This window comes from Trematomus bernacchii, unplaced genomic scaffold, assembly GCF_902827165.1.
Source record: "Trematomus bernacchii unplaced genomic scaffold, fTreBer1.1, whole genome shotgun sequence".
Lineage (NCBI taxonomy): Eukaryota > Metazoa > Chordata > Actinopteri > Perciformes > Nototheniidae > Trematomus > Trematomus bernacchii.
Genome location: NW_022987656.1, coordinates 5,511,654 through 5,529,754, shown reverse-complemented (window position 1 = coordinate 5,529,754; position 18,101 = coordinate 5,511,654). Strand labels below are relative to the sequence as shown.

The 18,101-nt window shown below is 40.3% G+C and overlaps 1 protein-coding gene across 6 annotated transcripts in view; it reads right to left on the bottom strand.

Annotated features, from left to right (window-relative positions):
- ralgapa1 (Ral GTPase activating protein catalytic subunit alpha 1) overlaps positions 1-18,101 on the bottom strand; it is a 92,999-nt gene that overhangs the window by 23,416 nt on the left and 51,482 nt on the right. For all 6 annotated transcript variants that reach the window (XM_034135203.1, XM_034135206.1, XM_034135205.1 and 3 more), the window contains 5 exons: positions 17,450-17,521; positions 16,696-16,819; positions 16,336-16,491; positions 11,030-11,188; positions 7,182-7,309 (listed from right to left, as the gene is read on the bottom strand). In XM_034135203.1, the coding sequence (XP_033991094.1) occupies positions 7,182-7,309; positions 11,030-11,188; positions 16,336-16,491; positions 16,696-16,819; positions 17,450-17,521 (639 nt within the window). The remainder of the gene's footprint in view (positions 1-7,181; positions 7,310-11,029; positions 11,189-16,335; positions 16,492-16,695; positions 16,820-17,449; positions 17,522-18,101) is intronic.

Here is an 18,101-nt window from a genome sequence, read left to right as displayed (position 1 = left end):
CTGTGCTGCAGCACCTCTTTTCAAAATAATATGTCCTCTTTAATGAAAGGCAGGTTTTCCTATAATAAAAGCTCTGAGCAGAGGACACCTGTGTTCTCTTTCACTGCATTTGATATTGGGGTAAGATCACACTAGTTTACATGTAACTATTGATTGTAGCAGAGTAAAAGTAACCCTCCTAACCCTGGTTATTTCCTAATCTCACGGTTCCATCAAGGCGTCTTCCTCTCATGTCAAACGCATTTTGCCTCCATGTGTGACGGCTGGAGAGGAGCTCAGAGGAGGTGGAGGATAACATGACCCCATTTCAGCGTCAGCAATAACAAAATGTCTTCAATTTCTAAGGTTTCGCCCTCACCTCTCCACCGTGGTGAGGAACACACACACACTCCTTGTCACACACTGCAGATTGTAGCCTTAGTGGGACAATGGGCTCTATTGTGGGAGCTGGCAGAGAGAGGCAGGCCGCTAGGCGTGTTGGCTGCGTGTGTGTGTGTGTGTGTGTGTGTGTGTGTGTGTGTGTGTGTGTGTGTGTGTGTGTGTGTGTGTGTGTGTGTGTGTGTGTGTGGACATGGGGGATAATAGCGCTACATGCCCAGAGCTGCCATCATTTCTCTGGGAACAGAGTGTGAAAAAGAGGGAAAGGCAGCGACACACACACACACAGCATCGCTATCACACTGAGCCATATGCTGACCCCAGCCTCAGTGCAGCTATCTCTGCCAATCAACTACTAGAGGGGATGTCCACACACACACACACACACTGAGAGGAGTGAAATATATACACATGCAACACACACACCGTGAAGTGTATATGGACTGGTAAAGATTTAGAAATTCATGCACACAAACACACACTTGCTGGATTGTGTGTGTGTGTGTGTGTGTGTGTGTGTGTGTGTGTGTGTGTGTGTGTGTGTGTGTGTGTGTGTGTGTGTGTGTGTGTGTGTGTGTGTGTGTGTGTGTGTGTGTGTGTGTGTGTGTGTGTGTGTGTGTGTGTGTGTGTGTGTGTGTGTGTGTGTGTGTGTGTGTGGCAGCTTAGCGTCTCTCCAACATTGTTCCCCGGCACCACAATCACCCAGGAGCAGATGGAGGACGGCCACGGCTTGCTCTCTTTCACACACATTCGTACACTAAACACCAAACTACCATGCATCTACCACCCAACACACACACACGGACACACACACACAACACACACACACACAGCGACCTCTCACATGCACATGTCTCTCAGATGTTATCAGATGGTGGAGCAGCTGTAGGAGATGGAGAGTCTTGGCCCAGAGAGGTGAGCAGTGCACAGAGGTTCTGTGGTCACAAACTTTGATTGCACTTTAACTCGGGGAAAAAATAGATCTTAAGTAGAAATATGTTCATATGGATAAAAAAATGACCCACTTCAGTCAATGTTGTTGTCGTCCTTAACACTCCGTAAATACCTGACTCATTGTATTATTGTAAAAATTGACAATTGTATCTTATCTTCTATCGTTTTCCTACTCAAGAGCCTGGATATTGCTACTTAATTAGTCAGGCATCATTGTGCCATTAGTTGAAAAATACAAAGTACTAGTTTTACATGTTACTTTTTGTACCGTTCATTTTGAACATTTCTGATAAATAAAGCAGCTGTCCTTAGCGTAACAATGTTATTTAACAATTTTACAGATTTTTGGTATAACTTTGTGATTATTCAAGATAATTACTTTAAATTAAAAAGTGTTATTATTGCATTTTCTCAGGTTTTTTGTCTTTGTGTGTTTAAATGATTACAATCAGTTGATAAAACATACACACGCATTAAAACTCCATTAAGTACTGTATCATGATTCCATTCTGTATCATATCATTAGCTACCCAATGATTCACACCCCTACTGAATCCGACCAATCAGCATGTACTTCCTATAATTAGCCTGTTATGCTATTGACTATGCTTTGAAATGCATACTCTCGCATCATCTCGCTAGACTTCCTGATGTCCTTTCTGTCAACCTTCTAATTAGAAAATAAGCCTTAAAAAAATGACTCACAAATGTAGTCAGAAGTCAACAGTGCCTTATTTTCAGCTGCTGATAAATGCACAAATGTGTCAGTATCATGTTAATGAAAACGATGTATTACATTTTATTTTTTTTAGATGTTGAGTACATACGTTTTCTTGTCTTACTGGACACTTTTAGGCTTGATATTTCTCTTAAAATACTCCCTTAGGGTCCACTCCGTATCACTCTTTTTTAGGTGTTAAGATGGAACTTAACATTTTCCTGATAGGACCCGTACAGAGGGAGCTACTCACGTAAGGAGTGGTGAAACCAATATATCACTCCTTACTTTCATCTGCTCTGATCTACAGAGAGGGGCTGATCCCACTGTGGTGGGCTGCAGGAGGAACCCATCGCTCTCTGCACTCACCAAAATGATACTGCACCATTTGCATCGCTATTGCAAAAAAAAGCTTGATCTGGAGTGTAGGCTTACTGTCCATCAGAAGCGATATCTGGCTTCTTTTGTAGAAAAAATAACTCATTTTATAATTCAAAGATCGATTTTTGGAAGTTGTGGATCGCTGCTAATGGGATAAGAATCTCCATTATTACACGATTAGATTTTCTCCACCCAACCCTAATAGACTGCTGCAGTAATTAAGTATTTTTGTAGGCCAACCGGGAAGTTATTATTGGATAGTGTGATGGCAAACAACGGTTTATGATAGTTACACATTTGTTTATGATTTTTGTAACGTAATTGCAATTGATTGAATAAAGAAGCTAACGTTAGGCTATAAAAGAACTACATCACAGTAACATAACTTCACGTTACCACTGCTAAGCTAATGGCGGATCAGCTTATTACAGGCCTTCAACCTATAACATGATCAAAAAAACGTTGACTAAGACGAGGAAACCCGGATCTGGTCAAATGCTCACTAATATCCACCTTTTTGGGACTCATTCCTGTACCACTCTATAGGAGACAGCAGAGGGTAGGGAAGTTTTACAAACCTTTGTGTGTATATAGCGAGGCTTATATGGATTGGGGCTGTGTGCGCGTGTGTGTGTGTGTGTGTGGAGTGTGTGTGTGTGAGGGAGTCTTGGATTGTTTTTCTTGCTGCAATGAGCTGATATGTGAGATAGAGCTGTGCTTACACACAGCTGCCCCAGTAGCCTGGCACTATGTTCATGTATGCATGTGTGTGTGTGTGTGTGTGTGTGTGTGTGTGTGTGTGTGTGTGTGTGTGTGTGTGTGTGTGTGTGTGTGTGTGTGTGTGTGTGTGTGCGCGTGTGTGTGTGTGTGTGTGTGTGTGTTGCTGGATGGCTCTAGTCATGGTGAATGAAAGATCAGAGAGAGAGAGGAGGCAGATGGACTGCCCTGAGGGCCAGGAGACAGAGAGGAAGACAGACGTAGATAGACAGAAAAAGAAAGAAGACTAAAATGCCAGTTAACCGCTGACACGCTGAGCCCTGCCAGCCTTCTTCCCATCTCCCCCCACCCCCCCCCATAATTTGCTTCTGTGTCAGCCCCTATGTGAGGATGCTTGATGTCACAGTGCAGCAATCATAAGGGCATCGAACCCCTATGTGCAGTAAGTGTGATAATCTCCAGGAATGTTTGATGAAATAAAAGCTATTAAGGGATATTGGATTTATACCAGATATTATAGCAATATTGTTTCCACCTAACTGCGAAGGGCATCATATCTCTGCTTTAGTTGAATTACCATATTATGATGCATCCATGAATTAGAACAGATGCTTCAGAGACTGTTGCTCAAAATTCAAGATTCGATGCTTTTATTATCTCTGTTAATAGTGTACGTAATGCCAATGAAACTCTTAAATCCCAGGCCCTGACAACAGTACAACAATCAATATACTTAAGATTCCAAATAAGTGATGCAAGAAATACTCTTTACAAAGCAAATACACACCCTATCATGTTTCACGTTAACCCAACTGCTGGGCTTTTCTTTACTTGTATTCAAAATCTCTGTTTCTTTTGGGATGCTTTTATGTTTTTTTAGTACCCCCCCCAAACTTTACTGATATTTAATGGTCTTATCCTTCATCAACTCTTATAACTTTAGCATTGACTGTTAAGGATTGTAATGACATCATGATGTCAGACTTTCTGGAGGTTAAGGACGATGAGAATGAGCAGCGAGGAGAACGGGTCGAGAAATCTGAACAAAGAGGAAAGGCAGACCGAGATGGAGGGAGATAAAGGGAGTTAGAGAGACAGGAGAGAAAATACAGGGAAGGAATTAGTGAGGGGAAAAAGGAGAAACGATGATAAGGGGGGGCAGAGCCATACCAAGAGATGGATGTAAAGACAGAGAGGCAGGACTGGAGGGACAGAAGAGAGAGAAGAAACAAGGAGTGACAAAGTGTGTGTGTGTGTGTGTGTGTGTGTGTGTGTGTGTGTGTGTGTGTGTGTGTGTGTGTGTGTGTGTGTGTGTGTGTGTGTGTGTGTGTGTGTGTGTGTGTCGCAGAGATGGGGAGTCAATAATGACTGATTACTGTAATTCAGCCTGTCACAGTCATCGACCTGCTGCTACTACCAATCAATACACACCAGGACACCGGCAGACACACACAAATACCCGAACAGGCCTGCGCGGCACATGTGTCACCGGGCACACACACACACACACACACACAATGTAAAAACCCAATTTATTGAAATCTCCAATATCAACGTAAGAGCTTGTGCCTCTTCGGGGGGTGCTAACACTTAACCATACACTTTATCGTTTACTTTCTCCGTCTTTATATGTAGATATGACTTTTCTCCGTTATACTCCGTCACGTTGTTTCCATAGCAACAACAACTTCCTGTCAACAGCGCTATCTCTCCTTCAAAATAAAAGCATGTCCATACAAAATAGGAAGCCAAGCCAAATTACACTTAAGACGTATACAACTGCAACGAAAGTAACAAACACAATGCGATATCCTTTTCAATTTCAAAGAACACAAATTGGGTTACATTAACAAATAACTATAAAACAACAATACTGTAGAATAACTAAATGAATGCCGTGAATAAACCGAAATACACGTGTTGAAGCGGATCGCTGCACACACACTAGGGCTGTGCGATTATGGCAAAAATCCTAATCACGATTATTTGGGTCAATAATTGATATCACGATTATTAAAAACGATTATCCATTTACTTTGAAAACATCCATTTATTGAAACAAAAATGTGAACAGTATGTTTTTAACAGTTGATTACCCTGAACTTTAAGTATAATTCAACTGAAAAACCAAAAAAAAAAATTAAAAAAATTATAATAATTACATTTTTTTTTTTTTTTATAAAAATAATAATCGTTTTATTTTGATTACGTTGTTTTCGTAATCGTTGCAAGCCAAAATCGTAATCGAGATTACAATACGATTAATTGCACAACACACACACACACACACACACACACACACTCCTTGAAGAAGGAGAAAAGGGAGGGAGGAGAACAGGAGCCAAAGTAGAGAACAGACGAAGGAGAGGAGGAACAAAGTGAAGCAGGACAAAAGAAAGAGAGGACAGGAAGGAGGTAGGAGAATGAATATGAGATACAGAGGATATAAATAAAAGTAAGGATAGGAAGACTTTTTATTTAGGTAAGAAAAATAGATAAAGGGTGGAAAGTGATTACTGCAGTGGCCGGGGTTCAAATCCAACCTGTGGCTGTTTACCCTTAGCACATGTTTTCCCCACCCAATCACAGTTGTCTGTCTATCTGCTGTAAGTTCTAAATAAAGCCCCCTGAAAAAACATTGAATCGAAAACATGTAAAGTAAATAGACCCGTCTGAGTACGTGTTTGTGACAACAGTTTTTTTTTAATACATTGCGATTTAGCTCATGTAAAACAATCGCTTAACAAATAGAAATCTTATCTGAGCACTAAGGGATTTGAATCTGAAAGGAACAAGTCAACTGGCCATTGATGTGTCCAGGGGACAGAACTACATTTTGTCCCCAACAATGCTGCATTATGGGCAAGAAATGTCTTTTGAAATCAGCACGGGACTTGGCGCTTTGGAATAAATAACTAATTGCGTCATTTGACAGACAATGCAATTGCGAAATGATTAGAGGGAATGAACATTTTTGAAAAGTTCTTCTAATTATCATTGAAAAAAATATATACATTTTTTTATTATGTATGTTTTTAAGAGGATCTGTACCAAACAAGGATTTCAAATTAAGTTGGTGGAATACCATTTGTAGTTTTTACCATGTACAGGCACGAAGACACCAATACAAGCCATGTATTTGGATTTGAGGAGCAGGAATTAGGGGGAAGGAGAAAAGAACAGGCGGGCAGACAGGAAGAAAGTACCATTAGGAAATCTAATTGCTTTAAGTGCTGCTTAGAAGAAATTCCAACGATCAGTGAGAAGCTCGGCTCGCCTCAACAGGGGACACTGTGTGGTGTGTGTGTGTGTGTGTGTGTGTGTGTGTGTGTGTGTGTGTGTGTGTGTGTGTGTGTGTGTGTGTGTGTGTGTGTGTGTGTGTGTGTGTGTGTGTGTGTGTGTGTGTGTGTGTGTGTGTGTGTGTGTGATTCTGCCTGTCTGCATGTGCATGACAGTGCCTCTGTGGAGCTATCAGGTGTAATCGTCTGTTCGCGCTTCTAGAATAAAGAGTGTGTAGAAGTGTGGACGTGTGTGTGTGTGTTTGAGAGCAGAGAGCAAAGCCCCCTCGTTTAGAAGCCGCGCTAGGGAGGAGAGTCATCGATAAGTATTGACCGTCGGGCTTGTTCATACCAAACTACCATCGCATCGGATCAAGCAGACAGACTGCACACACACACACACCTGTCTGTCCATTTCTCTTTCTCTCCTGCACACACAGATGCATACACACTTGATATATGGCACTTCAGAGCAGACTAAATACAGCTCCATCAAACTAGCACTTATACTCTGAAAGCCCGACCCCACTGGACATTGATTTGTTATTCTTAACACTCGAGCTGAGTGAGAGGCGACACTCTCGCTACATCTGTGAGGACTTCAGCACAATGGCACAGGTATATCCAAGTTTAAACCTAGAAACAACTCACTTTTAAAGAGCTGACCATGAGGCGGAAGCCCTGAAAGAGAAAGAAGTGCGACCTACCTTTGGCGTCTAGCTTTGCTTTTGCTCAGTAGGGCTTAGAAAGGATACAAGTTCTGGTAGAGTGGAATCAGTGATTTGAGAGCTCGACTGGCGTTGATGGCTGTGGCCCGGACCATGGTGGGCAAGATGTTCATGTCCACTACGGCACCGTCAAACAGTGGACCGAAGAATGGCACCTAGAGACACAAAGAGAAGTCGTGAAATAGTTATTAAAGCAGGAACAATAGATCAGCTGGGTTTGGTCATCCGAGTGCGGGCAGATAGTCGCACTCTCACACATACTCTTCTGGACACAGAGCACCAGAGGGAAATCTTGCACAAACTATACTATTTAATACAACGTTTAGCTAGGTAGCTACCATACATTCTCTCTAAATCCGAACGTTAGCTTTCACCAAAAGCGATGGGATTTCCCCATTGGTTTTATTCACACTAATTTCTGAAGCTTTCAGGCAATCGGCAGAACTTAAAAGCCAACGTAAGGATTTAGAAACCTACATTGCGGTCGCATGGCTGTGCATCACCAACGCTAAGCTAAAGGCGGACTTATGCGGCGATTATTTAGTCACTTGTTAGCAACCGCCATTTTTGTGACACATAGAAGCTTCAGACAGGGTGTTTACTGACATATTTGATGTCGTAGGAAGAAAACGAGTTACTCTCTTGAGCTTAACCCCAGACCTTATTTCAGGTTTCTAACCATAAACGCATAAAAAAACAGGTTTGAAATAAGGCTAACATGAAAGTAAACTCATTTCTGTGTTTTAGGACTCATTATTAGACCACTCTGTTGGCTAGGCCTAAAACAGGTCTTAGCTATCCTTTTGCAGGCCTCCTTTTGGCCTGTCTCTGGGCTCAGAAAACTGACATCCATTGAAAAGTTTGATCTCATTTGGACCAATGCGACTGCAGATTAACTCCATGCCAGATATGTTGTGTTCCACTAATGGAAGGCCCGATACGAGATGAATAAATCCTCGTGTGTGTTATCTTTGGCGTCATCTTACTGTAACGGAGTCTGGAGGGACAATTAAGTGAGATTGAATTCTTCTCTTTTTGGAAGAGAGTCACCTGAAGGAGATCTGCACTCTTCTGAGTGAGCTTTTCCAGTTAATAATGAATCTACTGCCAATACAAGTCTCCTGAAGAACTGCAATTCTAGATATTCTCATGAATAATCTTTAAGAGCCACTAGGTTTTAGTCAACCAACTTTGACAAGTCAAATGTAATGTAAGTCATTGCTTGTGGAATCTAGCAAAGAGAATAATGTGAAGCCTTTTTATTGAATTCATTCTCAGACCAGGTCTCTTAGCCATGCACTCTATGACCGAATGCAGTGCTTTCAGGACGACCACACAAAGAATATCTTATCTAACTGCTTTTTTTGATAATTCAATAGTTTTTGCTTTGTAGAATGAATGAAACAGAATGAGGTTATGTTATTAGTGCTGTGGTATCTATGTCATACAGAAAAAGCAGCATTTGATTGTGTTAGGTCTTGTTTGAAATAGAATTATGCTATCAGTGCTGTGGTATTAATGTCTGTGTTTTACACTGATACATTAACCAGAGCAGCAAAACGCAGGGGAACACTCTCTTTAGGATTGTTTCGTCAAGCTGGATGCATCTGTAATGTCTGCTACAGAACATTCAAGTATGGAGCAAAACACTGTGCAACTCAATTAGGGCTGCAACAAACGACTCATTTGATAATCGATTCATCTATCGATTAATGAAACGATTAATCGACTATTCGGACTATTATGCCTTGCACAATTTCTCAAACGCTCTTTTTTAGCCATCAACTTTTAGATTTAGCTTGAGGTTGTTTTAGGCATGTGGAAACTAACAATGAAGACAATAAAGATGAATACTTGATTCAAAAATACAGATATTATTAAATTAACTAAACAAATTGTGAACAAAATTAACATTGTTTTTTATTTAAATTAAATAAATAATATTTCACATCAAAAGAAACAACAATGTTTTAACAAATCGTATTAAATAATGTGATGACAGAACTGTAAACAGAATAGCTGAAACTTTAACAAAATAAATAACTCAGTTCCCTCTAATCATTAACCCATGTTTGTATCATTGAGTTAGCTCCGTGTGTTGCTGCTAGCATACATAATACCTGACGTGGAAACGTTACTCGTGGATGGGGCTACAGAGCTACTAGAGAGACAGTCGAACCCGGTGCATTTCTCCGTCTGGATGTGGTGCACTTGTTTAGACAAATTGCTCGTGTTACCGCCCTTACATGCTAAACTCTTATTGCACTATTGGCAACGAGCATTGTCCACATCGAGACGGGTAAAGTTTAACCACACCTCGGAGCGCTTCTCTCCGCCATCTCCTCCGTGTGTGTGTTGCTGCATGTAGCAGCTGCGTGTGTGTAAACTGCCCCGCCCCCTCGCACACAGACGGGAGAGAGATCTCTCGTCTGGATTGGAAAGATCGAAAATACATCAGACGCATTTTTTTGTCTTTTTGCATATTAGAAACGAGTTGGCGACACTAAGACTGTGATATAATGTTTATGTAGCATTAATACATATGACATATCTTTTTTAAATGTCTCCAGTACCGATAAAAAGACCGATAACGTCTGAGCTTAACGGCGCGTAAAACACACGTGATGACGTCACCAACGAATCGACGACTGAATTAGTTGGCAACTAATTTGGTCATCGATTTTAATTGATTAAGTCGATTAGTTGTTGCACCCCTAAACTCAATTCTTATTTCATTATTCCTTGGCAAAGCTATGGTCCCCTAATAAAAAGTCAAGGCTTGTCTTTTCTTATAATTGACTAAAGTTGTATTTTGATGACTTGTTATTTGTAAAAAGAAATAGTTCCCAGGGCAGAAGTGTGACAGCCACACACACTGCAACACTACTCCGTCTCACCTCCTCCTCTGTGTTGAACTCTGTAGTAGCTCAGTAAGCAAAGATCCCACAATAAACACGGAGCGCTAACTCGGACACACCCCCAATGTACCAACAAAAATAAAGAGCACTCACTCTGAGCTGAGAACAATAACCAAACTGCTTACTGACTGAAAATCTATATGAAATCCATGTTAATCTGCAGTTGAAATGATGTTATAGAGTGTTCATTTCTAAATTATATAATTATTGTTTAATTTGGATGACTGATTGGTCTCTCTTCATTTGTTGTTCTGTTTATAAAACATAGTGGCCGTAATAAAACTGGCTTATGAGCAGAAATAATTGTGGTTCAGAATGACGAACACATGTTTTAGCAGGTATAATGTTTGCCATGGTCATTATCTTGGTTTACAGAGTCAGCATGCTCTTCAAAACGCAAAAAAATAAAGTTCTGCATAAATGTTCTGCACATTGAAAAAAGAAAGAAATCTCATCTTTTTTTGTCACCAAAAATGAAGAGGTGATTGTTTGTTTGAAATTAGTACCGATTAGGCCTGAACACAAAGTACCGCCACCCGATAAGGATGTCATTTGTCTTGTGGGCAATTGATTATTTACAACATTTTATGAATAACCATACAATAGTTGTTGAAATATTTCCCTAAAGACCATAAATGTGATGGTGGCATGAGAGGAGGACTCAGTGGGGATCATACTCTGGGGATCATGAATGATTGGAGCAAGTTTCATAAAAAGCCATCTAATAGATGCAGGAGTGCCATCAATAGAGCTGTGCCACTGTGCGATGGCATTACACTGATTGGCCAATGAGTCACAATTACTGCAACAGGTGACGAGGGTCGTTTTCCCTGATTAGCCCAGAGGGGGACGGCATTATCATCCTGGGTTTTAATGACACATTTAAATGTCCTGCAGGAACTTTGTCCCAATGTTAAAGTATTCAGGGAACACTGACGAAACTAAACGCATTCTTACCTCAGGTTTTTTCAGTATGTGGATGGAGTACATGTGGTTCTTCATGGGGTAGATGATGATTAGCACGTCTCCGAACTCGGTGGGGATGATCCCTCGCCGGTAGTCTCTAGAATGTTCCGACCAAACGATGTGGACCTCGTCATTACCCAGGTGTCTTAGCTGCAGGGAGACAAGAGGAATTACACCTGAATCAAAACTGGAATAAACATCTGTTGCAGTATAAACAACACAAACTCAAACTCAGTCAACAACAACCACACACACTCAGGGTCCGGTGCAATGAGCCTGATATTCATCATAAACCCAAGGGTTTTTATCTTGTGTGTGTACGGGCTGTAAAGGTGGCCCTGGGGGTGATGGAGTGAAGATGGAGAGTGGACACGAAGACCTAGTGAAGCCCCGGAAAGATGGAGTATGGGCTGGAAGACAGATGGGATCAAATCTGGTGCTGTGCGATTCTGAGTGTGTGTGTGTGTGTGTGTGTGTGTGTGTGTGTGTGTGTGTGTGTGTGTGTGTGTGTGTGTGTATGTGTGTGTGTGTGTGTGTGTGTGTGTGTGTGTGTGTGTGTGTGTGTGTGCGTGTTTCACAATTGCTCAGTGGGCTACAGTAAGGGCCACTGACAGCTCTGTCATTAACCTTGATGCCTGGCAACACACACACACACACTTCTCTCTACTTGTCTGCGTTGTCTCACACCTTCAGATGTCTGTTGCTGTTGGCCTCGGCCCGGAGACAGTTTTTATTTATTTTTTATGAAAATTGCAATCAGTTGTGTGTTTCTTTTTACCTGTGAAGATGTTTTACTCTTAAAGGTTTTTTGTATCCTCTGGGATATAGTCATTGGACAGGCTGTGTCCATTTGTAAAATGGGTGTAATAACAGTGAAATGTGGGTGCAATAAGGGTGTAGTAGTGGAGAAACATGGGTGTAATATGGGTGTAGTAGCAGCGTAGCATGGGTATAATACGGGTGTAATAACTATGTAACATTGGTGTAATAACAGAGTAATAGGGGTGTAGTAATGTGTGATGCTGGTGTAATAGCAGTGTATTATGGATGTAATGTAGAAAATAGCCATTATTTAATGTTTGAGTGATGCCCATTAGGGATGATGACGTATGGTTTGCATACATATTTCTTTCGACGGTGAACCACAGCATTTTATTACATGTTTTTAATGTTGTTTTATTTCCACGCATGCAACTCAACTAATTGCCATATACAGCAAGTCTGAGGTTGATTTAAAGCAAAAACAGAGATATTTTGCTTCCATTACATGTTCAACAAGTGGAAAAGAACGTGTTCATTTGTGTCTGTAGATTTCTCATCAGATAATGCTGCATTTGCACAAAATAATTGTCTTAATTTAAGTAATCAAATGCGTAAGTATCAAGGTGACGTCTATTCGTTAAAATGATTCACATGGTGCATTAGTTAATCATCATGTTTGGAAGTGCCATAATGACACTACTTGAACTTTAAATATAGTAATTGCTTTAATTAACCTGACTTTACCTTTGACTAATGATACAGATTAGGCAAAGTCGCAAATATGTAAGGGAAAACATGTGTATTTATTACGGAACAGGATTAGGGCCACATTTTGTTTTGAGATCTGACCAAAAGAGACTTTGAGTTCTGAGATTAAAGTTAGAATTTGGGGGGAATAAACCTGAATTTAGAGATTAATGTCATTATTCATAGAATAAAGTCATAATTCTGAGAATTATGGGAATTCGTGAAAATACATTTCAGAATTATGACTTTAATGTCAGAATCTTCTGACACATATCACATTTAAAGATATTCTCATTATGACCATGACGCTGTATTTTTGAATTTCAGAACAATAAAGTGGCACAGTGTGAATAAGGAAAGGTGGAATCTGTCTGATGTGCGTCTCTGATCAATATCTCTACATTCTTAAATATTTCAACAATGAAGATCGGATTGCCGTCATCTTTGATTCCACAATCAGTTGCTGTAATGCAGCTTTAATCCTTTTTCAAGCAGATGTAGTATGAGAGGAAACAGAACACACAGCAAAGAGTGAGAGCTGTGTGTGTGTGTGTGTGTGTGTGTGTGTGTGTGTGTGTGTGTGTGTGTGTGTGTGTGTGTGTGTGTGTGTGTGTGTGTGTGTCTGTGTCTGTGTGTGTGTGTGTGTGTGTGTGTGTGTAGTAGGAGGATGAATGCCTGCCAGTATGGACATGTGTATGTCTGTCACTTTAACCTCTTTGTGGTCACATTTGTCAAACTGTGAGTGTTTGTAAGCCTGTACCATGTGCGAGTGTAATGTGTGTGTGTGTCTGTGTCCAACATTAACGCACATTTATAGCCGCGTGGTTATTTGTGCAGGCCGATGTGAATAAAGCCCTTAGTGGATGTGTGTTTGTGTCAAGTTAAATACAGGTTTATAGTCTGTGTGCGTGTATGTGTGTTTGTGCTTGTGTGTGTGTGTGTGTGTGTGTGTGTGTGTGTGTGTGCGTGTATGTGTGTTTGTGCTTGTGTGTGTGTGTGTGTGTGTGTGTGTGTGTGTGTGTGTGTGTGTGTGTGTGTGTGTGTGTGTGTGTGTGTGTGTTTGATGGGGCCATCAGCTGATCAGGGAGACGGATGGTGTCGGACCAGGCGCTGATAATCCAATCAGGAGCCTGCAGCGACGTGATAGGCCGAGAAGCAGGAAGTATGATCTGATTAAAGGGACATTATGGCCATGTGCAGGGCGCCTAATGCCTGAGGGTTGACAGGTGTACACACACAGAGACACACACAGAGACGCACACACATACACACACACTAACACACAAGTGTCCCCCTAACACACAATCAAAGTGCCTGCCTGGACGCTGATACGACCCGCACCGCGCACAAACACGGACATGATTGCTGCTCAGAGTTATTGGAAACATCGGTGTGCTTTAGACACGCCAACACAAACAGATAGGTGTGTGTGCAGCCACATATGTTCATTGGATGCAAATATAGGGATTGGGAGGCAGAAAACAAAAACACATTGTAAGGGAAGAACATAAGCCAGGTTTCAATACAAGTGCATCGCACATTTTAACGGATTTAGAGACCATCTGCAAAATGTATCCTTTTTTCTTCCACTACCATTATGCGGTTATAAAGGATTGGTTCGACGAGATTATTTACGTACTTCAATAGATCCTTTTTTATAAAACAATCGTGGGGGAGAATCGCCCCGGAATTGCTCTGCTTATTCAAAACCAGATGAATTCGAATATATGTCTGCAACTATGCCATTTTCAGTTCAGTGAAATCCAGACGCACATATGTCACATACAGATACGGACATATCACATTTAATCAGCAAGATCAACAAACTGATGTGCCCTTGCTACCTATTATTTTTACCCTGGGCCTGCCCTCGAAAAACAAATGCCCACCCACTGATTCAGGCCTGCCTCCGGGTCCGTGTAGATGTTTGAGACTTATCTAGATAAATGTTCTATTAGTTCCATACAGTGTTCATTTCGTTTTCTGCCGGGGATGGAGCATTCAAAAGTATAGTGACACTCTACAAAGCTCGTTTGCCATTAGTGTTTACGCGTAAGCGCGGTAACGAGCAGTCTGTCCAAACAGCTGGCCAAAAGGCATCATATTTAGTCGGAGAAATGCACCATTTTCGACTTCCTTAACTCGTAGCTCTGTTGCCCCAATTACGAGTAACGTAATTGTAGGAATATTCTGTTACAGTAAAAGTACTGCATTCTAAATGTTACTCAAGTAAAAGTAGACATTTTAGCATCAAAATATAGGTAAAGTACCAAAAGTAATTATTGTGCAGATTGGTCCATTTCAGAATAATATATATGATATGTTTTATAATGATTGATCATTAAAGTGTTCTCAAAGCTGGTAAAGGTGCAGCTAGTTGTAATGACTTTGTATACTGCAGGGTAGCTTGTGGATTTACTCCAGGTGGAACTCAAGTCTGATTTAACACTTGATTATATTTCACATCATTCATCCACATCTGTAAAGTAACTAAAGGGATTAAATACATGTAGTGGAGTAAAAGTACATCATTTACCTCTGACTTGTAGTGGAGTAGAAGTACTAAGTAGCAAAACATTTAAATACTCCAGTAAAGTACAAGTACCTCAACATTTTACTCAAGTACAGTAAAATATAATAACATAATTATAATATATTTTATTTATTTTACATTTAAATAAAGCAATGTTAATTTGGTTTACATTTGTTTAGTTTTTCCCTTTAAAAAAATAACAAAGTACCGATAAGAATACCGTTAAAGTACCGGATCGATAAGCAGTATCGATAAGAGTAGTAGCACCGTTAAAACCTTAGCGATACCCATCCCTAGATATTACACAAGTAAAGTGTTGAGTGAAATGTTGCTTTACGAATTTTAACACTTGATGCTGTCACCTTGATTCCAATTTCAGATAACTGAATTGGTTTGAAGAGAGAACACATGACTAAAAGTTGACTAAAATGTAATGATTTTTCATCGACTAAAACTGGACTAAAACTATGAAGGATAAAAAGGACTAAAATGTGACTAAAACTAATAACCATTTTCGTCTAAAGACTAAGACTAAATCTAAAATAGCTGCCCAAATTAACACTGGTTCCATATCTTACAGGCTATTGCGCATTTTTGGCAATACATTCATAAACATAAATATAATTCATTTGGATTGTATCCTGTGTGGAAGACATCTCATTTGATGGCTGGAACATCAAAATCTTCTGGAGCAAAAAGATTTCACAAGGAAGTGGCTGAAATTAGAGACACCCACCTTCCATTGAGGAATGGAATTAAATATATATATTTTATATATCATATGGAAAGAAAGCAATTTGACCAGAAAGTCTTCCTTTAATTGTTAAAGCCGTTTCTAGTGCACAAATTTGCGGTACATTTTTGTTGATGCGTATATCAGTTTTTTTCCACAAACTTTAGGTTTTCACTCAGGTTTTTAAAAGTGCAATTTGATAATCCATATAAAAAAAAAGTTGGATAAAAGACACCCAGAGAGACAAGAAGCATGGAGGATTATTTGTACTAATAACCGTGTCTTTGCCACTACAGAGGCTCACTCGACTGCATTTAGAAAGAAGGAAGCGCAGCATATGATTGGATCGTCAAATGTAGAGTGCTTGACACAAAGAAGAGACATATTCATTCAACTGTCAAGCAAATCAGAACATTTTGAAACATCAGTGTGTATAAATTAGTAAGTGGCCTTTCCCTTAACTGCACAGAGGATATTAAACCGTGGAAACTTCTATACTTTTCCTGAAAGGTTCTGCGTTACCTTCTTGGTGAGGTTGTGGTCCTGGTCGTGGGGCATGCGGGTGGAGACGTGGTAGATGACCTCTGTAGTGGAGGTGGCGTAGTAAGGCGTGGTCTGGCCCGTGCTGCGGTTCCTCTGGAGGCCTCCCATGAAGCCACAGTGGGTGGTGAGGTCCACCTGAAGGGGAAACACACACCATCAGGATGTATACAAATATGAACTCCCTTTTGATCTTAGTGCTGTCGTAAGATGTGTTCCCGTGACGTGAAGCGAACTCATGCCTCGTATTAATAATGTGTGTTTACTTGCTTCACTACTCCCCCCTTCACTCGGGCTCAGTTCCTGCTGCTGGTACACTTGTGTGGATGAAAGTGTTCTTACCTCCCAGCCCAGTCCGGAGACAAAGTCCTCGTACGCCTGGCTGCCCGCGGTGTTGGTCAGTATAGAGTGTTTGTCCTCTTGGCCCTCCGCCACATAAAATACAGCTATTTTATGAGTCTCCCGGCTAGAAGGAAAAGAAGGAAACCAATCACTACCGAGAGGACAGCTGCGGAATATCAGTTGCAGACAGAGGAATATAATATATCATATATATATATATAGAGTAAAGGCATGACACGATATATATTATAACTGTTACGAACCCTCTGAACACTATTCGTCAGACTTTTTAAATGCATTTAAATTAATATTTATAGAATGTTAAGGAAAAAACGTCAGAGAGGGAATAAAATAAGGCTGCGCAATTTAAGAAAATGTATTATTTGCGATTATTTCTGACTGATATTGTGATTACTAAAAAGAAGAAAGTGATCATTTTTGCATCATTATTATCAATATCATTTAAACATATATTAAAATATCATGCTGTGATTTTTAAAGGGGATCTGTAGCAAAGTTGTTTGAGTCTGTCAAATAGAATCTTTAGGCCGGGATATCTCAGCAGTTCCAAAATACTTCATTAACAAAAGGCATTTTAACAAATATTGTGTTTCCTGCAATAGACCATATTCCCATTTGATTGACAGTTACATATAATTGTGCAGCCCTAAAATTAAATAATAAATAGTGGAAAAGTAGAAAAGATTAAAAGAGATTTTTTTAAAAGGAGGTAGGAATGATCATATTTTCTTACCATTGCCGTGAGTCCAGGTTCTTCAGCTCTCTCAGTAACTTCTCATTCTTCCTCAACAAATGGAAGTTACTCCTGTAACACAGAAACAGGTTAGGAACCACTCTCCAAAGAATTGGTTAAACCTGCTTCTCCACCATCTTCTACCCTTCAACTTAATTGGCTGTTTGCTTGTTTTTGTCACTGCTTCCTAGTAAAATAAGGAATTCTAGTGAAAAAGACCCGAAGAGTTCAAGGTTTAAAAAAAGAGGATGAGAAAAACAGATCAATCAGAGGTATTCATATCCGAATAAAAGCGGTGACGTTTTAAGCTTTCGAAACAACAAGCCCAGGCTAACCTTAAACCAGCTGACCTATCAGCTCTATTTAAAAGTACTAATCTTAAATGTGGAGAGGGTATTGGCCTCCTTAAAACAAAGGCGGAGCTGGCTCCACAGACTAAATGTTTTGAAAGCTTCAAACATAATTGCTTTTATCAGGCTATCAATAACTGCTTTAGGCTTAAGACCTTCCTTTTTACTAAAGCTTATAGTTAGGGCTGGCCCAGGCTTACCTTGAACCAGCCCCTAGTTATGCTGCCATAAGCTCAGATTGTCAGGGGACTTTAGATAAGAGAGGACTTTATTTATCCCGAAGGAAATGGTTGTGCCAGAGT